This window comes from Lampetra fluviatilis, chromosome 18 (genome assembly GCF_964198595.1).
Source record: "Lampetra fluviatilis chromosome 18, kcLamFluv1.1, whole genome shotgun sequence".
Lineage (NCBI taxonomy): Eukaryota > Metazoa > Chordata > Hyperoartia > Petromyzontiformes > Petromyzontidae > Lampetra > Lampetra fluviatilis.
In genome coordinates this window covers 8,304,316-8,331,507 of record NC_136292.1, presented here as the reverse complement: position 1 = coordinate 8,331,507, position 27,192 = coordinate 8,304,316, and the positions used below count along the sequence as shown (strand labels likewise).

At 53.1% G+C, this 27,192-nt stretch overlaps 2 protein-coding genes across 5 annotated transcripts in view; one reads left to right on the top strand and one right to left on the bottom strand.

Annotated features, from left to right (window-relative positions):
* The window catches only part of LOC144937189 (uncharacterized), a 145,592-nt gene that overhangs the window by 101,531 nt on the left and 16,869 nt on the right, over positions 1-27,192 (bottom strand). Inside the window, exon 1 of one of the 4 annotated variants that reach the window (XR_013637585.1) lies at positions 54-354. The exons of the other annotated variants lie outside the window; for them this stretch is intronic. The gene's annotated coding sequence lies outside the window, so the exon portion shown is untranslated. Of the gene's footprint in view, positions 1-53; positions 355-27,192 lie in introns of those variants that run through there. 4 annotated transcript variants of the gene reach the window in all.
* The window catches only part of LOC144937192 (homeobox protein otx5-A-like), a 54,225-nt gene continuing 53,679 nt past the window's right edge, over positions 26,647-27,192 (top strand). The window contains exon 1 of the mRNA XM_078864525.1: positions 26,647-26,740. Within this exon, the coding sequence (XP_078720651.1) occupies positions 26,691-26,740 (50 nt within the window). The 5' untranslated portion in view covers positions 26,647-26,690. The remainder of the gene's footprint in view (positions 26,741-27,192) is intronic.

Here is a 27,192-nt window from a genome sequence, read left to right as displayed (position 1 = left end):
GGGGGAGGAGGAGGGAGGAGGCTCACTCACAGATGCCAAGAAACAGTGTTCACCTCTCGCCGTGTCACGCTGCTCCTTTGGCAAGATTTGGTTTTCAGCAAAGTTCCAAAAGTGTCACCACCGCCACCCGTCACTCGGCGATCATCGAGGGTTGCGGTGGCCACGGCGACGACGCCACAGCGGCAATGGTCCCTCGCTCCCTCGCTCGTCTGTTGGTTTATTTATCCGTGTATTTGTCTGCACGCGCGCGCGTGTGTTTATTTGGAAGAGGTGCGGGCGATGCATCGGGCCGCGGAACGCCCCCCCCACCTCGCACTGCTAATCAGCGCAGCTGCCAGGACTCAGGTGTCTGCCAACGGCTCCCCCACCTCCACGGAGGGCCCCCCCCAGGCACACCGAGACCCCGGAGTTGGGAGGGGGGTGGGGACAGCGATTGTCTGGCCGCTGGCCACCGCGGGGGGTGCTGGTGGTGGTGGTGGTGGGGGGGGGGGCTGCGTGCATCTGCGTGCGCCGAATCGGGGGGGCGGTGCATCCACGCATTCTTCCGCGGCGAGTCGGAGCGCGCATGGAAACGCATTGAGCCTCACCACGCTCCTTTTCACTGCAGCGCTGCTGCTGCTGCTACTGCTGCCCATTCACAGAGGCCGGCTCGTGGGAGAGGCAGTGTGTGTGTGTGCGCGTTCGCAGGACGCAGCCACGGAGACATTGGCTGCACGGTCTGTGGGGGGTGGAGAGGAGAGGGGAGGGAGGGTGGTGGTGGTGGTGGCTATAGTGGGCTAAACTGGCAGCAGATAATGGCCTATTGTGATGAGTGGCTGATAAGCTGAGGACCGATATCCGAGAGGAGACTGCTACTATTCACGGGCCGCCCTGCCGAGCAGCAGCCGTGTTGACATTGCCTAATTACATGGGAGGGGCTTCGGCGGACACTGACAGACAGTGATAATGGGGGGGGGCCGTGCCCTCCCCCCACCGCTATCTCTCCCGGCTGCTCTGGAACTCCTCTTTCAGCCGCAGGCCGCGTGCGAGTTATTCTTTTCCCCCCCCCTCCGTCCCGCGCATTTTAATAATTTTCTCTCGCGCCTCCGCGTGCACGTCACACGCGAGTGTTGCATTCACGCGCACACGTGCGTGCGTGTACGCGTGCACACACGTGTGCACGCGCACGTGTGCGCACGCGTGTATGGCTTCGAATGTGTGAATAGTGCCTGTGTGTGTCCAAACGAGTGACCGTCAACAGGCTTTTTTTTTTAAATCAAGCGCTGACACCCCCCAAAAAAAAGTCACCAGCAATGGTCAATCCACTGCTGGATGAAGGCCCTGCTACCTCTCGCAATCCCGCAACAAAGTGGTCCGCCCCGTAACACGAGAGCGGATTCCATCATCGCGACGTTTCAGCGGTGGACATCCTCTCTGGCGCGTTCCCTCCTCCGTGCCGAGTCTCGCAGGAAGTCGTGCCGTTACTAGCGTGCCGTCACGTCAACTTGCGTCCTATTATGCAGAAGCGGAGTCACCGATAAGCCATCAAAAGTCCATGGGAATGTCACCGGTTGCTCCATCATGTAAATCATCTCAAATACCTGTAAGCATCCAAAATTGTCCTTAAAAATCCAAAATCTTTCTTCTAATATCTGAAACTCAGCTTGAGTATTTAACGAAATTAATAAGCAGACAATATATACTATTTAGGCAATGCATATCCTTGTCATATCTCTGAAAAATTACACGTCAATCACACGGCCTTCTGGGAGTACATAATTCCAGCAAAATTGGTTCAATACACGGAAACCCCGAGCGGGTTTTGATTTACCGTGTCTCATCAGCAGTCAGGCTTTTGCTTTAACCAATGCTGGTGGACTGCCAGACGTTGTAGGCAAGGATCCTCTCTCAAAGATATGGGTTCTAGTTCGCCACAAATTATAATGGAATGCACAGCGCACAATAATTATAGCCAGTATGCATGTGGATAGTTTATCTCATTATTCATACCCACAATTCTCTGAGGCGGTGCATAATAACTTTGCTTTGTAACATATATTTATATATATTTGTAGCCACAATGCACATGGGTGTATGTTCCACTGTTCTATTAGTTGTCCTGTATCCCTCAAATTAATCTCAATTGGCTTTGAGTCGCGTTAATCTTGTCATCTCTGTGTTTTGTCCTTTCAAATGTCTCCACCAAGCACTCGTCCGTTTTAGTCATCAAAGGATTCCATAATCCCCTCATCCACAGCACCCTACACATGCATAATGATTGCAAGATTGTGATAAAAGTTACCAAATATTTATTCTGATTATTTTTTGCCAGGGGATGCAGTTATTCCAGCCACAGTCTTGCAACCGTGCGGTTTACAGAATTACCGATAATGGGAACGATGGTGATGATGATGCCAGCAGAATTTGCGATACCAATGAGTGTCAGGGTGGCACGGTGGGAACACTTGTGCCTCACAGTAAGGCATTCCTGGGTTCGATTTGTGACTTGGGTGCCGTTGTATGATCTCCCCCTGTTCTGCAATGGGGTTCCTCCGGGTTCTCCAATTTCCTGCCATAGCCAATTGAAGACTCGATGTGAACGAGATTGGCCGGTCATTATTACAATGTTTAAAATTACTAAATTGGGATTTCACACAGCAGCAGCAACAACGTTGCTCCCAGAGTCCTCCTAAAAAAGTCTTGAGACTCTGAGGATTCGCTGGGTAAACAAGAAAAGTGATCGTGACAGTGATCGTTTTGATCACTATAATGACAATGATACAAACGATGCTGACAGTTGCTTTTGCTGATTTCTATTTGGTTCACTGCTGTTTTATTTTATTCGTTTTGATTTTGTCATTTTGGTGACACAGCTCACCGTTGCGAATGCGACTCACAGGGAGTTCTCATTCGGTCAGACAAAATACACTGAAAACTTGGAGATGCATCTTTGTCGTGCGTTGTCATCAATAAAATATCAAGAGTTATATGTATGTTCAACTTCCTTCGCACCGTACGTAGCCAACCGTGCTAATCGGAGGTGCTGGGGGTGGATAGCAAACTAAAAACAAATGAATTTTCAATCTAGATTTAATAGTTCATAGTTCCAGTGGCTTTCTAATATCGGAAGAACGTTCCAGACGGCCAGACAAGCGCATCTGAAAGCACGCGATGCAGTGACCGTCTTTGTTCGATGGTTTGCCAAAAGCCGCTGCTGCTGCTGCCAGGATGACCGGAGTTCGCGGGATGATAGTTTAAGCTCCTGGACGAGAGTTACACGAACAAGCAGAGCGAGATGCCTTCCCTGATTTGTGCCGAGAGACAGTAAAGGGAGCACGTGAAGACGTCGTACCGACTTGGGATAGGCGAGCGGGCTTGGGCAGGATGCGTCACGAGAGAGAGAGGGCGATGGCCACAGTGGCCGAGACTGCAGACAGAACGGCGGATCAAGAGGGGGCGTCTAGTGCAGAGAAGGAGCAATGAAATCGAGTCGTGCGAGCGGGATTCACTTGTGCATCGCGTGACGGATGGCGACGACGTGCGGATCCGTCCTCCATCCACAAGTGGACAGCTCACGGCGGATGATGTTTGACGATGACATTCTGAAACTCAGAAACTCTCGCATTGGTCGGGTAGTAAATCAATGATACGCGGCGTTGCGTGCAATGCCCCTTCTTCGTCTCTGCTGTAAACCCAGGGACACTGCCCGGCACGCCGCCTGCTAGAGACGGTGTCCTCTGTAGACAGGGAACACGACTTGTGGGTTTCTGTTATTTGTGCACCAATGTCAACGCAGAGTCACAAAAAACAACGTCATTCGATGCGTTAAGTTGCGCACTTTACACACACGCACACAAGTCGAGAACACCACACGCACACAAGTCGAGAACACCACACAAGTCCAGAACCCCACACTCAATTCGAGAACACCACACAAGTCCAGAACACAACACGTACGAGCTTAACTCCCGCTGCGCCGATTGGAGCGAGGTGGATGGTGGCAACCCAGGGCAGTGAGAGATGCCGACGGCCCTCATCCAGCAGTGGATTGGTCAAGGCTCGCGATGCTCACGGTGATGATTACATAGGCGGTGTTTGGTAACTGTAGCTGGTGGTTTTTGTATATTTTTGTTGTATTAATAACCTAGGGTTGTACAGTATTTTGACGGTAAACCCAAGCTGGGTCGCGTGCACACTGTACGTATTCACAGTAACTTAAGAGTCCACTACTGGACGAGGGCCTTGACACGCGGCGTCAGACATCAGGGGTTGTTTGACCATACTTCACCACGCTGGTCGAAGGGGGGGTTTGGCCAGGAGCCAGTTCAAACGGCACTCAGCCACTGATGTTAGCCGTGAGAATCGAACAGAATCACAAGTGCCCACGTGTGTCTAACATGCTATTGACAATGTTATTATAGGCTGTGAATATTCGCAAACACAAATTCACAATCTCGCACACAAAGTCAAAGATGTACCGTGTAGCCTACGCACACGGAGGGGACAAGGGCTGTTAGCGAGCTCCTATTAATACCACAACGTGAAGGCTGAGGCCGGCACCACGCACGGCTGTCACGTACCTCCCCCCCACCGCCGATGTTCCACACAAGCATTTAAGGCCGAGCCGACCTAGTGGAGTCCCACGACTTGTTCAGATACCCTCCGTATTGCGGCCAAAAGTGTGCGTGCGTCCTGTACAATACGTCCGTGCACACAGTGAGCGTGGTCTCGACATTGTTACCGCAAATCGTTGGGCGCTTTCGATAGGCTTCGGCGTCGCACTCCAAGACACGTGGCGAATTACTCGGTCCGCCGGCGGGGGGTGCGTTGGGGGGCAGCAGGGGTCGGAGCGAGTCTGGGGGGTGGAGCGAGTCTGGGGGGTGGAGCGAGTCTGGGGGGGGGGGGAGCGAGTCAGGGGGGGGGTGGAGCGAGTCTGGGGGGAGCGAGTCGGGGGGGGAGCGAGTCGGGGGGGAGCGAGTCTGGGGGGGGGGAGCGAGTCGGGGGGGGAGCGAGTCGGGGGGGGGAGCGAGTCGGGGGGGAGCGAGTCGGGGGGGGGAGCGAGTCGGGGGGGGGTGGAGCCAGTCGGGGGGGAGCGAGTCTGGGGGGTCGGAGCGAGTATGGGGGGGGGTGGAGCGAGTCGGGGGGGGGGGCGAGTCGGGGGGGGGGGGGTGGAGCAAGTCTGGGGGGGGGGGTGGAGCGAGTCGGTGGGGGATGGAGCGAGTCTGGGGGGGAAACCTCCACGAAGGGGGTCGTCGAGAACCTGCCTCGTGAAGGAGGAACCGATCCGGACTCCTCCGCGTCCCCCACTTTAGCTGTGGGGGTGCAGGGAAGGGGAGGGGGTGCAGGGAGGGGGAGGGGGGGTGCAGTGAGGGGGGAGGGGGGGTGCAGGGAGGGGGAGGGGGGGGTGCAGGGAGGGGGTGGAGGTGCAGGGAGGGGGAGGGGGTGCAGGGAGGGGGAGGGGGGGTGCAGGGAGGGGGAGGGGGGGTGCAGGGAGGGGGTGGAGGTGCAGGGAGGGGGGGTGCAGGGAGGGGGAGGGGTGCAGGGAGGGGGGAGGGGGGTGCTGGGAGGGGGGGGGTGCAGGGAGGGGGTGGAGGTGCAGGGAGGGGGAGGGGGGTGCAGGGAGGGGGAGGGGGGGTGCAGGGAGGGGGGTGCAGGGAGGGGGAGGGGGGTGCAGGGAGGGTGCAGGGAGGGGGAGGGGGAGTGCAGGGAGGGGGGTGCAGGGAGGGGGAGGGGGGGTGCAGGGAGGGGGTGGAGGTGCAGGGAGGGGGAGGGGGTGCAGGGAGGGGGAGGGGGGGTGCAGGGAGGGGGAGGGGGGGTGCAGGGAGGGGGTGGAGGTGCAGGGAGGGGGAGGGGGGTGCAGGGAGGGGGAGGGTGCAGGGAGGGGGAGGGGGGTGCAGGGAGGGGGGGTGCAGGGAGGGGGTGGAGGTGCAGGGAGGGGGAGGGGGGTGCAGGGAGGGGGGAGGGGGGGTGCAGGGAGGGGGAGGGGGGTGCAGGGAGGGGGAGGGGGGTGCAGGGAGGGGGAGGGGGGGTGCAGGGAGGGGGAGGGTGCAGGGAGGGGGAGGGGGGTGCAGGGAGGGGGAGGGGGGGTGCAGGGAGGGGGTGGAGGTGCAGGGAGGGGGAGGGGGGTGCAGGGAGGGGGGTGCAGTGAGGGGGAGGGGGGGTGCAGGGAGGGGGGGGGTGCAGGGAGGGGAGGGGGGGTGCAGGGAGGGGGTAGAGGTGCAGGGAGGGGGAGGGGGGGTGCAGGGAGGGGGGGGTGCAGGGAGGGGGTGGAGGTGCAGGGAGAGGGAGGGGGGGGTGCAGGGAGGGGGAGGGGGGTGCAGGGAGGGGGGGGGGTGCAGGGAGGGGGAGGGGGGTGCAGGGAGGGGGTAGAGGTGCAGGGAGGGGGAGGGGGGTTGCAGGGAGGGGGAGGGGGGTGCAGGGAGGGGGTGGAGGTGCAGGGAGAGGGAGGGGGGGTGCAGGGAGGGGGAGTGGAGGTGGAGGGAGGGGGAGTGGAGGTGGAGGGAGGGGGAGGGTGCAGGGAGGGGGGGTGCAGGGGGGGGTGCAGGGAGGGGGGTGGAGGTGTATGGAGGAGTAGGGGGTCATGGCCCAATTCGAGAATGTTGCCGTGCGGAGTTTTTGAAATCGTCGGCGTTAGGCCTCGAGAGTACGCGTGGGGCCACATCTTTCAATCTCGATTTGAAGCTTTCGTGACTGCAGGAATCCATACTCTGGTTCTTTCGGTAAAGTCACGGAGTCAGAAATAATATCAAACAAATCACGACGTTTCCCACTTGATGACGCTCGCTTGTGTATTTTTTATTTCATTTCTAACTCCGCGACTTTACCGAAAGAACCAAACCGTAGTATCCGCATTTCTCAATCTCGTCTGGCCCTTTCTTTAAACAACAACAACAACAAAAACAATCACGAGCTATGAATGTAATTAGCGAGTCGGTCGAGCCGATGTAGGAACCCTCCAAAGCGCGCCACGAGGAGCGCTCAGCGTGAGCGAGCCGCGTGTTCACGCTGCCCGCAGATAATTTCACAACAATGAAGGCGCCCCCGTGTTGTTGTTGTTATTGTTGTTGTTGATGTTCTGCGCCACTAATTGCTCCGGGTAAATTGAGGTGGTCGATCGGTCCTTAATTAGCGAACGTGGCAATTGTGGGACGAGCACGCGAGAGATCGTCTCGCGTAATACGAACTTCGCGTGGAAAGTTCCAGTTAATAACGATAATGATGCTGGTAGGAACCACCTGGTTCCACCAGCCCACAAGGGATTATTGTGTCCGTCCGTCCGTCGTGCATCCAAAAATGGGATGGGTGGGGCTGGGTGGAGAGGGGAGGGTGGGGAGGGGTGGGGCTGGGTGGGGGGTGGAGAGGGGCTGGGTGGGGCTGGGTCTGGGGGTGGGAGGGGTGGAGAGGGGCTGGGTGGGGAGGGGCTGGGTGGAGAGGGGAGGGTGGGGCTGGGTGGGGGGTGGGGGGAGGGGTGGGGAGGGGCTGGTCACCCCGTGGTGCCCTTATACAACTCAACGTTTAACCTACTCACGCCGGCTTGTGCCCGCCCTCACAGTCGGCCATATTTGCGGAATACACCACGCCGCCGTTGACCCTGGCCATTGACCGAGCAACCCAACGTTCCTACCAGCTCCCTCCGCAGGAATGTGTTAACAAACAACACATCTAACTTACAATTAAGTCACTAAGTGTACGCGTGTGTGTGTGTGTGTCATAAGCTGTGGGCATCGGTAGTGTAGTGGTTAGCGCTACGAACCTGGCGACCCAGGTTCGATTCCCGCTCACGGCCAACACCAAGCGACGATTATCTGAACCGGTCCTGGGCCTCCCCCTAGGTCGACTCAGCCTGAAAATGAGTACCCGGTGCGATGTGTAAACATCGCCACTGGGGAGACAAAGGTGGCCGGGCGTGGTGTTGACCCCCCCACCCCCTCGTGTGCCTTCAAAAAGGTGTTACTCGCTAACAGCACTTGCCCCTACACAGGTATAGACAAAGATCCCCCTTTCGTATAGCCTATTACACTTACAATTAAATCACCGTCCCAACAGACTGTTGGGACGAGTGCTGTTGGTGAGCACCTATATAGGTCGGCACTGCACAACGAGGGGGTTTGGATACCCAAAGCGACACCCGGTCACCTTTGTACGCACTGCACGTTGAACCTCTTTCGCACCGTACGTAGCCCCGCCGTGCTAATCGAAGGCACGAGGGGGGAGGGGGGAAGGACAAACTAAAACACGATAAAAACAATTCAACGCAAATTTGTTTTTCATTTAAAACGATTGTTTACACACCGCAGCAGGTAGTCATTTGAGGCCGAGTCAACCTAGAGGATGGCCAGGACCGGCACGCGGAGAGACAAACACGCGCGGGGAACCCTCGAGTTACCCAGCCACTCTCACGGCCACGTGTTCATCCACAGCTGGATGAAGAGGGCACATACACAATGCCGGGCCGGCCACGTGTGGTCACGTGGGTAAAAAATAATAATAAAATAATAATTAATTTAATTAAAGAAATTAAATCACGACGTTTCGGAGGCAACACAAGTCTCCGTCTTCAGGTGGGTCCGTCACAAATTCTCACTTGATACAGTAAATTTAGCTGTGACGGTCCCACCTGAAGACGGAGACTTGTGTTGCCTTCGAAACGTCGTGATTTAATTTATTTATTTTAATGTATTATTATTTTATTACTTTTTACCTACGTGACTTTACCGAAAAAACCCTAAGAGTATGAATCCTTGCAGTCACGAAAGCTTCAAATCTAGAATGTTTGACCATACTTCACCACGATGGTCAGTGAGTGTGTGGTAATGGTGGCGACAGGGGGATGCTTAATTAGGTAATCAATAGCTACTGATGTTGGCTTAGCCAAGGGCAGGAATTGAACTCTGGCGACAGCGTTAGTGTGTGTGGTAACTGTGTGTGTGTGGTAACTGTGTGGTGTGTATGGTAACTGTCTGTGTGTGGTAACTGTGTGTGTGTGTGGTAACTGGGTGTATGTGTGTGTGGTAACTGTGTGTGTGGTAACTGGGTGTGTATGGTAACTGTGTGTGTGGTGTGTGTGATAACTGTGTGTGTGTGTGGTAACTGTGTGTGTGTGTGGTAACTGTGTGTGTGTGTGGTAACTGTGTGTGTGGTAACTGTGTGTGTGTGGTAACTGTGTGTGTGTGTGGTAACTGTGTGTGTGTGTGTGGTAACTGTGTGTGTGTGTGGTAACTGTGTGTGTGTGGTAACTGTGTGTGGTGTGTGTGGTAACTGTGTGTGTGTGGTAACTGTGTGTGTGTGTGTGGTAACTGTGTGTGTGTGTGGTAACTGTGTGTGTGTGTGGTAACTGTGTGTGGTGTGTGTGGTAACTGTGTGTGTGTGGTAACTGTGTGTGTGTGTGGTAACTGTGTGTGTGTGTGTGGTAACTGTGTGTGGTGTGTGTGGTAACTGTGTGTGTGGTAACTGTGTGTGTGTGGTAACTGTGTGTGTGTGTGTGGTAACTGTGTGTGTGTGTGGTAACTGTGTGTGGTGTGTGTGGTAACTGTGTGTGGTGTGTGTGTGTGGTAACTGTGTGTGTGTGGTAACTGTGTGTGTGTGTGGTAACTGTGTGTGTGGTAACTGTGTGTGGTGTGTGTGGTAACTGTGTGTGGTGTGTGTGTGTGGTAACTGTGTGTGTGTGGTAACTGTGTGTGTGTGTGGTAACTGTGTGTGTGGTAACTGTGTGTGTGTGTGGTAACTGTGTAATGCGGGCGTAAGCGACCTTCCGGAGGTGACGTCACGGGGGGTGGAGTCATGTGACGTGGGGGTAAGGTTCGGGGCTTTAAGCGGGTAAACCGGAAGGGGAAGGTAGTCGGGGTGTGAGCGGAAAAGAGTGAGGCCACGCGGGCAAGTGTGGAGAGGGGGGGCGCCGACGGCGATCGGGAGCCAACCCCGAAGATAAGAGGAAGCTGCGGAGTGGTGTGCAGCTGGGGAGGAGACAGCCAGGAGGGCTGCGTGTTAGAGGCAGCGGTGTGGCTGCCAGGAGGAGCTGCGGAGAGAGAGAGAGAGAGGGGGCTGCTTGTTAGAGGCAGCGGTGTGGCTGCCAGGAGGAGCTGCGGAGAGAGAGAGAGAGAGAGCAAGAAGCTGTGAGAGCTGCGGAGGGAGAAGAGCAGCAGAGAGTACAGCCAAGGGGGGCTGTGTGAGAGAAACAGCAGCGGAGCTGCTGTTGTGGATCGGGCCGACATTGGAGTCAGCACCGTGGAGAAGCTACAGAGTAAAGACAGCCGTGTGGGTGTACAGCACGAACCGAATAATAAAGGACACTGAGCCAGACATCGTGGTCCAGTCGTTTATTACACTGGTGTCGGAAGTGCAACGGCATGTCGAAACAAGTGAGGAAGAAAGTTAATCCGGCGCCTGCATCGGCTTCTTCGTCCGACGACGACGAACTCCCTCCAACCGCGGATCCTGTTGGGGTGGTGGAGGAGAGCCCGGCTGAGGAGACCACGGGAACGGGAGTGGAGGATGTTGGCGCGGTGGCGGGTCCGTCGACATCATCAGACGCGGATCAACGATGGCAAGCGATGGCGGTACAACTGGAGGCACTTAAGGACGTCCTGGCGCATCTATGCCATCTCGTCGCGCCAGGGACGATGGATGATGCAAGTGGTGCTCCGCGGGCCGCCACGTTGCCTGTCCTGCCGCCGCCATTGCCCACGCGGCAAGAGGCCGCCATTTTGCGCGCTCCGTGGCGCCAAACCGCCATCTTGGCCACGCCGCGGGCCGACGCCATTTTGAATTTGCCATCACAACCACCACCATTGGAAGACGGCGGGAAGAGGAGTCGGAGTCGCCACCTTACAACAGTTAAAGAATTTTCCGTCGGTGGGGACTGGAGCGCGTTCGCCTGCCGCTTCTTGGCGGCGGTACGCACAGCAAGATGGACCGATGCGGAGGCTTTGGAGGTGTTGCCGACTCTCCTGGACGACGAATCTGTCCGATTCTTCCGTTCCATAGCGACCGATAAGAAGGCAACTTTATGTGGTGTTTTTCAAGAAATGGCCGATGCTTATGAGCCACCAGATGATGCGCATCGGCGATTCGCTCAACGACAACGAGCACCAGAGGAGTCGCCCGTGGCGTTCAGGGGTGCGGTGCTGGAGCTGGCCATGGCAGCTTATCCTGAGACGCCACAGGACCTGCTGGAGCCTCTCATATTAGGGAAAATGTTGGAGCTGTCTCGGGATCTAGGGATCCCCATGCCTGTGTGTGGGCATGAGAAGCTAACTTCCCGGATGGCTGCTAAGTGTCTCGATGCGCAATTCAACCTCCGTCGCTGGAAACAAGTGACGGCGTGGACGGGGGAGCCCGTCAAAGAAGAGGAGGCGCTGGGGTGGAACCCTGCGCAGGCCGTCTATGTTCCGGATGACCGGGGCCCTCAACAACTGACGGCCGCCTCCGCTCCATGGACGGGACGCGGCGGGCCGAGACCGCGCGCGGTGCTACCAGAACGGGGCCGTCAGGAGGCGAGGCCTGCGCTTCGGCGCAACGAGGCCGAATGTTTCCGCTGCGGGCGTAGGGGCCACTACGCCAGAGACTGCTGGGCCCGCTTCCCGGCTCCGCCGCAGCAGGAGGCCTCGGCACCGGTCAAGTCGGCTAAAGATCCTCCGAAACAGACAGGCCGGCCGTGACATTGCGGGGGACGAGGGGCCCTGCTCGGAGGACGCCTGCCAGGTCTGCGGGACCTTCGAGCCCTGCAGCCCTTCCGACCCAGCTGCGGGCACGGTCACAGGACAAGCCCAAGACTAACTCTTTAGGGACACGGGACGTCGGTGGACTTCCAGCTGCGACAGGGGGATTACCCCCTGTCATTCCTCGACTTTCATCGCGTTCCCGTTCTGCGAGTGGGCCGCCGACCGTCCGGGACGGGCCGGCGACCCGCACACGTTCCAAATCGCTTACGTTTCGTTGATTGTTGCTGTCTTGTTATTTTTTTCTTACAGTTGTATTTATTGCATGCTTTTGTACGATCGTTGATGTTCATTGCGTTGTTGTTGTTCTTGTTGTTACATTATATGCTTAGTGTCCTTTAGGGGGGGAAGCTCGGTTCGCCGCATTACGATTTGCTATTGGTCAGCCGAGGTCGGCTGGGATTTTTCTACGGGGGAGGGTGGTGTAATGCGGGCGTAAGCGACCTTCCGGAGGTGACGTCACGGGGGGTGGAGTCATGTGACGTGGGGGTAAGGTTCGGGGCTTTAAGCGGGTAAACCGGAAGGGGAAGGTAGTCGGGGTGTGAGCGGAAAAGAGTGAGGCCACGCGGGCAAGTGTGGAGAGGGGGGGCGCCGACGGCGATCGGGAGCCAACCCCGAAGATAAGAGGAAGCTGCGGAGTGGTGTGCAGCTGGGGAGGAGACAGCCAGGAGGGCTGCGTGTTAGAGGCAGCGGTGTGGCTGCCAGGAGGAGCTGCGGAGAGAGAGAGAGAGGGGGCTGCTTGTTAGAGGCAGCGGTGTGGCTGCCAGGAGGAGCTGCGGAGAGAGAGAGAGAGAGCAAGAAGCTGTGAGAGCTGCGGAGGGAGAAGAGCAGCAGAGAGTACAGCCAAGGGGGGCTGTGTGAGAGAAACAGCAGCGGAGCTGCTGTTGTGGATCGGGCCGACATTGGAGTGAGCACCGTGGAGAAGCTACAGAGTAAAGACAGCCGTGTGGGTGTACAGCACGAACCGAATAATAAAGGACACTGAGCCAGACATCGTGGTCCAGTCGTTTATTACAACTGTGTGTGTGTGTGGTAACTGTGTGTGTGTGTGGTAACTGTGTGTGTGTGTGGTAACTGTGTGTGTGTGTGTGTGGTAACTGTGTGTGTGTGTGGTAACTGTGTGTGTGTGTGGTAACTGTGTGTGTGTGTGGTAACTGTGTGTGTGTGTGGTAACTGTGTGTGTGTGTGTGTGGTAACTGTGTGTGTGTGTGGTAACTGTGTGTGTGTGTGGTAACTGTGTGTGTGTGTGTGTGGTAACTGTGTGTGGTGTGTGTGGTAACTGTGTATGTGTGGTAACTGTGTGTGTGTGTGGTAACTGTGGTGTGTGTGGTAACTGTGTATGTGTGGTAACTGTGTGTGTGTGTGGTAACTGTGTGTGTGTGTGGTAACTGTGTGTGGTGTGTGTGGTAACTGTGTGTGGTGTGTGTGGTAACTGTGTGTGTGTGTGGTAACTGTGTGTGTGTGTGTGGTAACTGTGTGTGTGGTAACTGTGTGTGTGTGTGGTAACTGTGTGTGTGGTAACTGTGTGTGGTGTGTGTGGTAACTGTGTGTGGTGTGTGTGGTAACTGTGTGTGTGTGTGGTAACTGTGTGTGTGTGTGGTAACTGTGTGTGTGTGTGTGTGGTAACTGTGTGTGGTGTGTGTGGTAACTGTGTATGTGTGGTAACTGTGTGTGTGTGTGGTAACTGTGGTGTGTGTGGTAACTGTGTGTGTGTGTGTGGTAACTGTGTGTGTGTGTGGTAACTGTGTGTGGTGTGTGTGGTAACTGTGTGTGGTGTGTGTGGTAACTGTGTGTGTGTGGTAACTGTGTGTGTGTGGTAACTGTGTGTGTGTGGTAACTGTGTGTGTGTGTGGTAACTGTGTGTGGTGTGTGTGGTAACTGTGTGCGTGTGTGGTAACTGTGTGTGTGTGTGGTAACTGTGTGTGTGTGTGGTAACTGTGTGGTGTGTGTGGTAACTGTGTGGTGTGTGTGTGGTAACTGTGTGTGTGGTAACTGTGTGTGTGTGTGGTAACTGTGTGTGTGTGTGGTAACTGTGTGGTGTGTGTGGTAACTGTGTGGTGTGTGTGTGGTAACTGTGTGTGTGGTAACTGTGTGTGTGTGTGGTAACTGTGTGTGTGTGGTAACTGTGTGTGTGTGTGGTAACTGGGTGTGTGTGGTAACTGTGTGTGTGGTAACTGGGTGTGTATGGTAACTGTGTGTGTGGTGTGGTAACTGTGTGTGTGTGTGGTAACTGTGTGTGTGTGTGTGGTAACTGTGGTGTGTGTGGTAACTGTGTGTGTGTGTGGTAACTGTGTGTGTGGTAACTGTGTGTGTGTGTGGTAACTGTGTGTGTGGTAACTGTGTGTGGTGTGTGTGTGGTAACTGTGTGTGGTGTGTGTGGTAACTGTGTGTGTGGTAACTGTGTGTGGCGTGTGGTAACTGTGTGGTGTGTATGGTAACTGTGTGTGTGTGGTAACTGGGTGTGTGTGTGTGGTAACTGTGTGTGTGGTAACTGGGTGGTATGGTAACTGTGTGTGTGGTGTGTGTGGTAACTGTGTGTGTGTGTGGTAACTGTGTGTGGTAACTGTGTGTGTGTGGTAACTGTGTGTGTGTGTGTGTGGTAACTGTGTGTGTGTGTGGTAACTGTGTGTGTGGTAACTGTGTGTGGCGTGTGGTAACTGTGTGGTGTGTATGGTAACTGTGTGTGTGTGTGGTAACTGGGTGTGTGTGTGTGGTAACTGTGTGTGTGGTAACTGGGTGGTATGGTAACTGTGTGTGTGGTGTGTGTGGTAACTGTGTGTGTGTGTGGTAACTGTGTGTGGTAACTGTGTGTGTGTGGTAACTGTGTGTGTGTGTGTGTGGTAACTGTGTGTGTGTGTGGTAACTGTGTGTGTGGTAACTGTGTGTGGCGTGTGGTAACTGTGTGGTGTGTATGGTAACTGTGTGTGTGTGTGGTAACTGGGTGTGTGTGTGTGGTAACTGTGTGTGTGGTAACTGGGTGTGTATGGTAACTGTGTGTGTGGTGTGTGTGGTAACTGTGTGTGTGTGTGTGGTAACTGTGTGTGTGTGGTAACTGTGTGTGGTGTGTGTGGTAACTGTGTGTGTGTGTGGTAACTGTGTGTGGTGTGTGTGGTAACTGTGTGTGTGTGTGGTAACTGTGTGTGTGTGGTAACTGTGTGTGTGTGTGTGTGGTAACTGTGTGTGTGTGTGTGTGGTAACTGTGTGTGGTGTGTGTGGTAACTGTGTGTGTGTGGTAACTGTGTGTGTGGTAACTGTGTGTGTGGTAACTGTGTGTGTGTGGTAACTGTGTGTGTGTGTGGTAACTGTGTGTGGTGTGTGTGGTAACTGTGTGTGTGTGTGGTAACTGTGTGTGTGTGTGGTAACTGTGTGTGTGTGTGGTAACTGTGTGTGTGTGTGTGGTAACTGTGTGTGTGTGGTAACTGTGTGTGTGTGGTAACTGTGTGTGGTGTGTGTGGTAACTGTGTGTGTGTGGTAACTGTGTGTGTGTGGTAACTGTGTGTGTGTGTGGTAACTGTGTGTGTGTGTGTGGTAACTGTGTGTGTGTGGTAACTGTGTGTGTGTGTGTGGTAACTGTGTGTGTGTGGTAACTGTGTGTGTGTGTGGTAACTGTGTGTGGTGTGTGTGGTAACTGTGTGTGTGGTAACTGTGTGTGTGTGGTAACTGTGTGTGGTGTGTGTGGTAACTGTGTGTGGTGTGTGTGGTAACTGTGTGTGTGTGTGGTAACTGTGTGTGTGTGGTAACTGTGTGTGGTGTGTGTGGTAACTGTGTATGTGTGGTAACTGTGTGTGTGTGTGGTAACTGTGGTGTGTGTGGTAACTGTGTGTGTGGTAACTGTGTGTGTGTGTGGTAACTGTGTGTGGTGTGTGTGGTAACTGTGTGTGGTGTGTGTGGTAACTGTGTGTGTGTGTGGTAACTGTGTGTGTGTGTGTGTGGTAACTGTGTGTGTGTGGTAACTGTGTGTGTGTGGTAACTGTGTGTGTGTGGTAACTGTGTGTGTGTGGTAACTGTGTGTGTGTGGTAACTGTGTGTGTGTGGTAACTGTGTGGTGTGTGTGGTAACTGTGTGTGTGTGTGTGTGTGGTAACTGTGTGTGGTGTGTGTGGTAACTGTGTGTGTGTGTGGTAACTGTGTGTGTGTGTGGTAACGGTGTGTGTGGTAACTGTGTGTGGTGTGTGTGTGGTAACTGTGTGTGTGTGTGTGGTAACTGTGTGTGTGTGGTAACTGTGTGTGGCGTGTGGTAACTGTGTGTGTGTGTGTGGTAACTGTGTGTGGTGTGTGTGGTAACTGTGTGTGTGTGTGTGGTAACTGTGTGTGTGTGTGTGGTAACTGTGTGTGTGTGGTAACTGTGTGGTGTGTGTGGTAACTGTGTGTGGTGTGTGTGGTAACTGTGTGTGTGTGTGGTAACTGTGTGTGGTAACTGTGTGTGGTGTGTGTGGTAACTGTGGTGTGTGTGGTAACTGTGTGTGTGTGGTAACTGTGTGTGGTAACTGTGTGTGTGTGTGGTAACTGTGGTGTGTGTGGTAACTGTGTGTGGTGTGTGTGGTAACTGTGTATGTGTGGTAACTGTGTGTGTGTGTGGTAACTGTGGTGTGTGTGGTAACTGTGTGTGTGTGGTAACTGTGTGTGTGTGTGTGTGGTAACTGTGTGTGTGAGTGGTAACTGTGTGTGTGTGTGGTAACTGTGTGTGGTGTGTGTGTGGTAACTGTGTGTGGTGTGTGGTAACTGTGTGTGTGTGTGTGGTAACTGTGTGTGTGAGTGGTAACTGTGGTGTGTGTGGTAACTGTGTGTGGTGTGTGTGGTAACTGTGTGTGTGTGGTAACTGTGTGTGTGTGTGGTAACTGTGTGTGTGTGGTAACTGTGTGTGGTGTGTGTGGTAACTGTGTGTGTGTGTGGTAACTGTGTGTGTGGTAACTGTGTGTGTGTGTGGTAACTGTGTGTGGTGTGTGTGGTAACTGTGTGTGTGTGTGTGTGGTAACTGTGTGTGTGTGTGGTAACTGTGTGTGTGGTAACTGTGTGTGTGTGTGGTAACTGTGTGTGTGTGTGGTAACTGTGTGGTGTGTGTGGTAACTGTGTGTGGTGTGTGTGGTAACTGTGTGTGTGTGTGTGTGGTAACTGTGTGTGTGTGTGGTAACTGTGTGTGTGTGGTAACTGTGTGTGTGGTAACTGTGTGTGTGTGTGGTAACTGTGTGTGTGTGGTAACTGTGTGTGTGTGTGGTAACTGTGTGTGGTGTGTGGTAACTGTGTGGTGTGTATGGTAACTATGTGTGTGTGGTAACTGTGTGTGTGGTAACTGTGTGTGTGTGTGGTAACTGTGTGTGTGTCTGTGTGGTAACTGTGTGTGTCTGTGTGGTATCTGTGTGTGGTAACTGTGTGTGTGTGTGTGGTAACTGTGTGTGTGTGGTAACTGTGTGTGTGTGTGGTAACTGTGTGTGTGGTAACTGTGTGTGGTGTGTGTGGTAACTGTGTGTGTGTGTGTGGTAACTGTGTGTGGTGTGTGTGGTAACTGTGTGTGTCTGTGTGGTAACTGTGTGTGTGTGTGTGGTAACTGTGTGTGTGTGTGGTAACTGTGTGTGTGTGGTAACTGTGTGTGTGTGTGGTAACTGTGTGTGTGTGTGTGGTAACTGTGTGTGTGGTAACTGTGTGTGGTGTGTGTGGTAACTGTGTGTGTGTGTGTGGTAACTGTGTGTGTGTGGTAACTGTGTGTGTGGTAACTGTGTGTGGCGTGTGGTAACTGTGTGGTGTGTATGGTAACTGTGTGTGTGTGTGGTAACTGGGTGTGTGTGTGTGGTAACTGTGTGTGTGGTAACTGGGTGTGTATGGTAACTGTGTGTGTGGTGTGTGTGGTAACTGTGTGTGTGTGTGGTAACTGTGTGTGTGTGTGTGGTAACTGTGTGTGTGTGTGGTAACTGTGTGTGGTGTGTGTGGTAACTGTGTGTGTGTGTGGTAACTGTGTGTGTGTGGTAACTGTGTGTGTGTGTGGTAACTGTGTGTTTGTGTGTGGTAACTGTGTGTGTGTGTGGTAACTGTGTGTGGTGTGTGTGGTAACTGTGTGTGTGTGTGGTAACTGTGTGTGTGTGGTAACTGTGTGTGTGTGTGGTAACTGTGTGTTTGTGTGTGGTAACTGTGTGTGTGTGTGGTAACTGTGTGTGTGTGTGGTAACTGTGTGTGTGTGTGTGTGGTAACTGTGTGTGTGTGGTAACTGTGTGTGGTGTGTGTGGTAACTGTGTGTGTGTGTGGTAACTGTGTGTGTGGTAACTGTGTGTGTGTGTGGTAACTGTGTGTGTGTGTGTTAACTGTGTGTGTGTGGTAACTGTGTGTGGTAACTGTGTGTGTGTTAACTGTGTGTGTGTGGTAACTGTGTGTGTGTGTGGTAACTGTGTGTGTGCTAACTGTGTGTGTGTGGTAACTGTGTGTGTGGTAACTGTGTGTGTGTGGTGACTGTGTGGTAACTGTGTGTGTGGTAACTGTGTGTGTGGTGACTGTGTGGTAACTGTGTGTGTGGTAACTGTGTGGTAACTGTGTGTGTGGTAACTGTGTGGTAACTGTCATACACACACAGTCATAACACACACACTGTCATCACACACACATACTGTCATACACACACACAGTGTCACACCCACACACACTGTCATACACACACACACACTGTCACACACACACACACACTGTCACACACACACACACACTGTCACACACACTGTCATATACACACACTGTCACACACACACAGTGTCATACACACACACACACTGTCACACACACACACTGTCATACACACACACACTGTCATACACACACACTGTCACACACACTGTCACACACACACTGTCATACACACACTGTCACACACACACTGTCATACACACACTGTCATACACACACACACACTGTCACACACACACTGTCATACACACACACACTGTCACACACACACACACTGTCACACACACACACTGTCATACACACACTGTCACACACACACACTGTCATACACACACACACACACTGTCATACACACACACTGTGTTATAACACAGTGTGTGTGTGTGTGTTATAGTGTGTGTGTTATAACACACACACTATAACACACACACACACACTGTGTTATAACACACACACACTGTGTGTGTGTTATAACACACACACTATAACACACACACACACACTGTGTTATAACACACACACACCGTCGTGCCCGAGGCGAGTGGCCGCTGTGAATCATGGACGATGCCGTGGGAGGAAGCCGACATTGGACACAGATATTGCCCCGCGCATGGCGGTGGGGGGGGGGCTACATCTGCTGTTGTAGTGTACTTCTGTGCTCCTGCTATTGCTCTCCACGACACCTCGAATGCTAAACCCTCCACGTCCAGCACGTGGAATGACTCAACTGATGTGCAGAGATCGTCGCAGCCCAACTCTAGGACACGGTCACATTGATTGATGTGTGTATATAATAGTATTTTTTAACAAAAAAATTGCGCCCCAAAGCTAACGCCGCCAATGTGCGAAGCTGCTCCTCCACTCACTCGTTGGGCACGGGGTGAGCCGAGAAGTCGTGCGCCACCGGCAAAGGGCCCCACACAAAGTTCGTGGACAGAGTAATTCGCCCGCCGCGAGTGCGACGCTGAAGCCGCCGGAAAGCGGGCCGGGTTGATTCGTCTGAATCACGTCGAGACAAAAATAAAAACCACGACGTGGAAAATCCACGTTCCTCTAGAAGACGGCCGAGCACGCGCGCACACGCGCGCACACACCGGTTCGAATCAGGAGCATGAACTCACCGTCACAATCTGGTACTAGGTTTATCGACCCCGGAATAATCGATGGCCACCGAGCCGGCCCCCACTCAATGATGATACCCCCCCCCCCCATCGCCTGGGTTTGAACTTGTTCGACTCGTCTGTGCGGGTCGCGCCGTGACCCCTACGACACGCGGCTTGTGGGATTATCGTTGCTTAACTTAACTAGTTGTCCGTCTCTTCTTGACAATGAGACTTTGCCGCGTTCGCTTAATCCGTGACCATTTTTTTTGTCCACGTTGCAGCGGATATTTCCAGGAAACCCTATGGCAGCTTAAACAAACGCCCCTGTGGATAGTATTGGGTGTGTGGAATGGCAATGTCGGGCTTGGTTGTGGACCAAGAGTTTCGGTGGGGTGTGTGTTGTTTATCCGTGGAAGCAAAAGTCGGACTTCTAGACGACTTGTGCGTCTGGGTCTATCGGTAAACTCTCACTGTGTGCCGATGTGTGTTACTCTCTCTATGTATCTTTGTGATATCTGTCTGCTTATATGTCTGTCTATAGTTTTCTGGTTAGATTTTTTTCGCTATTTCATTTATACCTGATGATGATTGCTTGTGTTGCAATCGAAACGTCGTATGCTATTATTTAATTTATTATTTTATATTTATACGTGACTTTACCGAAAGAACCAAAGAGTCTCACACCGAGGTCTGTCTGCGAGCTCGATCCGGGGCGTGTGTGGCATCGCGTTCGGCAGGTCACAATCTCGAGGCATCATCGCCCATGCTGCCTTCGTGTCTCTCTCGTCCAGCAACGCTGCTTGCTTGAGTCGCTGGCTTGGAGTAGGGATTTATCGGCGAAATGCACCTCCACGGGAGTGCACAACAAAAGAGGTCGATTTATCCATAATAATAATAACGATAATAACTGCTGTGATCCTCTGTGTGCACACGCACAAGCACCCCAATGAGGTCAGTGTTGGTGTACGGTGCTTTTTCTGCAATATTTTGCTGTCTTTTCTTGGATTTTCTGTTTGCACATAGTCACTTTAAGATGTTTTCTTGTTCATGTTTTAGTTTTTTGTTTATTTGCGGTTGCACCCGATTCAAGAGCCGAATGGCTCACAGGGCTATACCTAATAAAATGAACTTGAACTTGAACAGACGGAGGTGGTGGCCACGTGCCTCAATAATTCACTTGGAACAGCGTTCGGGACTCTTCTGAACTATTCAGACCACGCCAACTGAGTTTCTCACCCCCAACATGTGTCCCTCCTGGTCCGCTGGTGGACTTGTGGTAGGGGGCAGCTACAGACGTGGCGAGAGGAATCCTGGATGCGGTGGTCCGGGAGTCGAAACATTTACGGGTTGTCCGATGCGGACACAGCTCACTGATGAGCCTCAATAAGAGCGAAGCGCATCTGTGTCTCCCATGGGCCTGCCTACCGGAGGCTTGCACAGTATGAGTGTATGTACATATGTGTATGTTCACACACGTGCGTGTGTGTGTGTGTGGCTGCAGTTGTATACTTACAAGCATCGGTTGAACGTTTGGGAATCTATATAAGCCCTACTGCTATCGCAAATATCTTACCAACAACATTAAACGTTGGTATTACAGTCTCGGTAATTGCATGCAAAAATCATGCAGTATGTATGTGGCACGGTGTCAATGTATGCAAACACGTCTGTAACCAGAGTATGTGTTGTGCGTGGTAGGGAGGTGTGTCCCCTAATTTCCGAATAATCCGACAAAATACGAAACTCATGCCTCGAGTTGCGTGTTGCACGGAACTCGCCCGGCTACTCACGCGACACATTTATTAGTACGACCGTGGGTCTCTGTGTCTGTCTGACAGTCCAAGCACATTTCTCGTGGCCTCGCGCAACCAATACTCGCCGGATAGCTAAACAAGGCGTTTACACAGACGCGTATGTGTGTGCGTCGACTCAGAATCAAACGAGTGTAAAAATCGCCACTTTGGAGACAAAGGCGGCCGGGCGTGGTGCTGGCCACCCTACCTCCTCGTATGCCGTGCTGGCTTGCAGAGGTGCTACTCGCTAACAGCACTTGCCCATACAGACTGTTAAGGCTATACGGGGGATTTCTGTATGTGTATGTACATATATGTGTGCACGTACACGTGAATCTTATGCAATGATGAAGTCACTTTACACGGCATCTATAACAAGTAAATGCAACCAGATCTGCAGTTTCTGTGTGCGCGTGCATGTGTCCAAGTATATCTCTGTGTATGTGTATCTCAAGTGTGCCTCTGTGTATTACTATCTCCGTGTATGTGTATCTCTGTGTATCTCTGGGGACGTGTGTATGTGTTTTGGGATCGGTGTTGGAGCGCTTCGCCCCTTTACGTCTTCCCGAATTCGATTCCCATCCCACGGCCAACATCAGCGGTGATTTTTTTCTTTCTTTCTGAACCGGTCCCGGGCGAGTGGCTGATGCGGTGTGTGTAACCATCGCTACTGGGGAGACAAAGGCGGCCCGCCGAGGTGCGAAACTTTCCACAACAATCTGTTCGAGGTTCTACGGGTGGAGATATTTTGACCGTGTCTACGTATACGTGTTTGCAAGTGAGTGTATGTTTATGTGCGCTTTGTCTATGTATATGCGTGCATTCGAGTACCCTATGTGTATATGTGTGGCTGTGTACACTCGAGTGTACACTAACCACTGCGGTAGTGCAGTGGTTAACGCCCTGTGCTACGAACCCAGCGACCCGAGTTCGATTCCCGCTCACGGCCAACATCTGAACTGGTCCTGGTCCTCCCCAAGGACGACTCGGCCTCAAATGCACGACACCAGGTACTCAGCCACACCTCAAATGAGTACCTGGTGTGGTGCGTAAACATCGCCACTGGGGAGACAAAGGCGGTCGGGGGTGGTGCTGACCACCCACCCCCTCGTGTACCTTTCCGGCTTTCATATAGGTGCTCGCTAACAGCACTTGCCCCAACAGTCTGTTCAGACTATACGGGGGATCTGAGTCTTGGTATACAGGTACAAGTGTATGCGTGTCTTTGTGCGTGCGCGTGCGTGTATATTATACTTTATGTGTGTGTGCCAAATAATCACGGGGGGGAAACAAATCTAAATTATTCGTTTACGTGAAATAACGAGCCATTCTGCGATTGCTGCGTGGTGTTATAGCCTGGTGACAGCAACTGTCTGTGAAATAGCAATGTTAGATGTATACTGTATGTGTATATATGCCTCCACTGGTCGTGTAGACTACGCCATCGGTTCGCACGTGCGCGCTTGTGCATTTACGCGACTGCGTGAGACCTCGACTTGAACGCACTGACCTCCAGCGGAGCATTGTCGCGATCACCGAATGAATGCCATCACATCATCGACTGGGCTGTTAATCGCAGGAGAGTAATCGTTCTTATCGCTTCGTAACATCTCAACGTTTACAAAACACCCTGCAAGAGAGCGCATGTGGACAGTTCAGTGTCTCCACGCATAGATACAAATGTTTCCGAATTCGATGAGCCTATTCATTCGTGGCTTCCAGACCAATATTATCCAGCAGCATTTTGTTGAATCAAGTCTGGCTCGCTAAACAAACGCCGCCAGATGAGCTGATGTTATCAGCCTGCTGCATCGCCCAGTGTACAATCACTGCACAGTGCGCCGTGCAATTGGCAAGCGCGGGTACATTTTTATTCAGGATTCTTCATCAATTTAAACAAATTTTCAACAGACCGGCAACGTATACAGCAACGAACTAAGTATTGCATTCAGTTAATTGTTATTAAGTGGTTATTAGATATATTCGGTTGTAATTACAAGTACGGATTATAATTGAAATGTTGAAGCGGGTAATTATTTAATAATGAAATTATTTTCTTTGATGTATTCCGGGAATAACCCACAACTGGAAGGCTTTTCCGCTCCTCCTCCCCTCCTCCAATTAATTCGGCTTCGAGAGGTGTCACTCCATCCAGACGTGGCTATCACCGCACCTCCGATTAGCGCGGTCCGCGCTATGTACGGTGGTAAAGAAGTTCACCATCCACACCACGGGTCTCACAACTTTCCCCGACACCGTCACCCTAGCGGGGCATCACCATCGTTGCCTGCAGCGCGCATGGCCGCGCATGAACGTCCAAAAGAAGTCTCGCCAACTCCACGGTGAATGCGGTCGAGGTGGGTGCCGGCGATCGAGCGAGTGAGCGAGCGGCTGAAGTGTTGGCCCCTCGCATCGAGAGCCCCCCCCCCCGGTTCGAATCCCAGCTCCGGGTGACATCGGCGTCGGCGGCGGCGGCGAGTGAAATCCTCACCTATCTCCGACTACCCGGCACGCTGCAACAACCCTGACAAAGCGCGGTGAAGTATGGTCAACAAACCCCGCTGCCCGACACGGCCTTGTGGAGACCTTCATCCAGCAGTGGAGTGACAAAGAACCGCAGATGCACGTGTGCATTGAGGACAGGGGTCGCCGTGCAGAGTGTTGAGTCCCGCTGCCGGAACGTTCTGACTTCCCTAACCCCCTGCTGCTGCTGCTGCTGAAGTCCATCATCATCCTCTGCCACCGTCCTAAGGCGGCTGTGACTCACGGCTCTGTTCAAATGTTTTGCTTTCCGACGCACGCGCTCCGCCGTGTTCGTGTCGGGCACGTTGCGCGATGCGCGTGTTCGTGTAAAGACGATGACCCAGACGTGCTGTGTGTGTCCCCGTGCCAGCCTGCCACAGACAGCCGTGCTTGTTGTGTGGCGGCTCGTGCTACGGCGTGCATCAGTGACGAGTGACAGCTGATCCGGTCCTCCCCAACTGGACCCCTAAGAGGAGTCACCACCGAAAGATTGTAAATGTTGGCCTCGCTTTGAGGCCCCGCATTCCTCACCGCGCCGTGAACGCAACCCCCCGAAGTTCGATTCCCGGCAACGGCTAACGATTGGTGTCGAGCGATATCGGATGCTGAGATTCCGATGTTCAATTTCGCCTCCACGCACTGACCCGCGCGGTGAAGTATGGCCAAACAACCCGCGTTACCGACGCGACGCTGTGGAGGCGTTCACCCAGCAGACTGCGCGACACAGCCATTGTGCGCCTCGCTTGATTACTCACTCCAAGGCAACTTACAGCACTGCGCTCAGAAACACCACCACGCCTAGGCAACGTGCAGCAAGAGAGAGAGAGAGAGCGGTGGTGCGGCGGTGAGCGCACTGCGACCCGAGTTCCATCCCCCCGCGGCTAACATCCGTGGCGAGGCGCCGTCTGAACCGGTCCCGACCGACTTCGAGACCTCTGACCCGACTCGACCCCTTCAACGATTCGCACAGCGCAGGGTGGTGAAGTTTGGTGAAACGATGCCCGAGACCGCGAGAGTAGGGACGCTTCAGCCGTCAGTTTATTGGCATGAGGTTGTCCGTGAGTCGAGGTTTATTTCGATCGTAGCTTGTGGGAACATCCAGCAGTGGCATGACCATGACTGGTGATGATGATAAGACTGCACTGATGATGCGTTGCTGTGGAGAATTATTGATCGATGTATAAATAGTTACGCCTTCTGTCCGCATCTCCGCACACAGAGGGTGTTTGAGTCCATCAGCCTACGAGCTTTCCACAGCGATAGTGCGCAGTAGCATTTGCTTAAACAATTATTGGGTCTGGAAAGCGCACAGGCCGATGGACGAAAGCAAATTTGATTTATAGAAACGGTGAGGATACAGAATGGGGGTATAATTATTGATTTAAGTGGTACACTCTAATTGCATTATCCGTATTAGTCTTACTGTTGTGCGGAACGCAATGTGGAAAGAACGCTGTCTGAGAGTTTCAACTAGATAAAAATTATTCATAAACACGACTTAATTATTTATCAAATGTAACCATCGGCCACGATCTGGATGAAGGCTCCCCCCACGCTATCGCCATTCCTGTCCGTCTCGCTCCGACATTTGGAGCTGCTTCCATAGCTCCATCTCCGTGGGAGGCGTCCTCTCGTCGGGAACACTCCCTCCTTCGACTGCCAGTCCATCACCAGTCTCGTCCGTCGGCAATTCCACCTTCTAGAGACGCGTCCTGCGCAGGCCCCATTCACTTCTATTGTCAACTTGATTGATATAGTTGGTTCTTTCGGTAAAGTCACGTAGAAGGGAAATTATAAAATAATAAAAAATAAAACAATAACATTCTCACGACGTTTCAATTGCAACACAAGCAATCGTCATCAGGTGTGAAAACTCGATTGATGTCATTAACCTGCGTTGTGTTCTCTAATCCACGTGTTCCTCTCACTCTCTGTCTCTCTGTCTCTCAGCGTCATCTCGAGCATGCGTCTCTCTCCACACTTCTCTGCGCACTGTTCAGCTGTTGTTTCATTCGGCAGTGTTCGCGTTTCTCATCGGTAACTCAGAGCAGGTAACACGCGCCGATTAAAAAACAACTCCTGCAGGTACTGTATATCGGAACCCTGACTTTTCATAATCAAAGTACAACTTCAAAAAACACATCCCAACCTGCTCTCGCCCACCTCACTATTCGTCATTGAGCCTGGTTCGCCTGCAACAATTGCCCCGATACACCGACTGTTGTGTTCTCCAGTCGGATCCCACCAGCAAATCTCTCCCCGTCGTTCAGCGAACTCTGCGGACGATTTGGGGTGTTTTTCTCATTCTTTGTGCTGAGCCCAACTTTGCAGCATTGTTTAAAAGTTCTGAAATCTTTTTCCTGTATCGAATTTCCGCGGGTGTGTTGCTGTAATGACGATGTCACCAGAAAATCCGCTATGGTTACCACTTTCTCCATTACACCTGTACGCCTCAATGTCAACACCACCACGATGCTGAGAACATATTCTTGTCGTCGCCTTCACGATGTTGCGTGAGAGCGCGTCTCATCACGCGACTCCTCTACCGATTTGTATTCTCTTAGATTCGATAACATCTCATCCATAGCTCACCCCGCTCGTATCTGTATCGTATTAAACTATTATTTTCTCGACGCGTGTTTATTGCAGTAATAGACGACCCGGTGAGCTGGAACACGGCGGTTACATTCACCGCAACGAGACGCACGGAGTCGAGTGGCAGCGTCACGCCTCTACCCCCCCCCCCCCCCCGTAGGGCTCTCTCGCCGTGCCTGGACTCTCTCGCGTTGTTATTATACGCAGCTCGGGTTTAATTGGACAATAATTTGTCCGCACAAATCTACTTTGTGAGTCGAGAAACGATTGGGTTCCACAACTCTACAATGGAAGAGTAGGCCCACACGCTCCTGGATGGGCACTCGAGAGCTCCCGGTAGTGGAGGTCCTTCCGCCAGCAGTGCCGTGAGTGATACATTGCACGGCTGCGCCTTCACCTTCTCACTCAGGCTCTCGATATAGCCTCCCATTGTATGCACGTCGGCTCATGTGTGCCAGTACTGTGCATGTACACGTGTGAATGCATGTACGCGCGTGCTTGTAGGCGAGAAAGGTCGACTCAGCCTCAAATGTGTACCTAGTGCGGTGTGTAAAACCATGGAGACAAAGGCGGCCGGGCGTGGGGCTGGCCACCCATCCCATTATGCGCCGTGCCAGCCTTCATAATGTGCTTTTTAACAGCACTTGCCCCAATGGTCTGTTAAGGCTATACGGGGGATCTTTGTCTTTTGTAGTACACGTGGTGTGGAGCAGTAGCGCAGTGGTTAGTGACCTGCTCTACGAGACTCGTCGACTCAAGTTCGACTCGCGCTCACGGCTGATAACAGTGGCGAATATTTTGAACGGTCCTGGCCCTC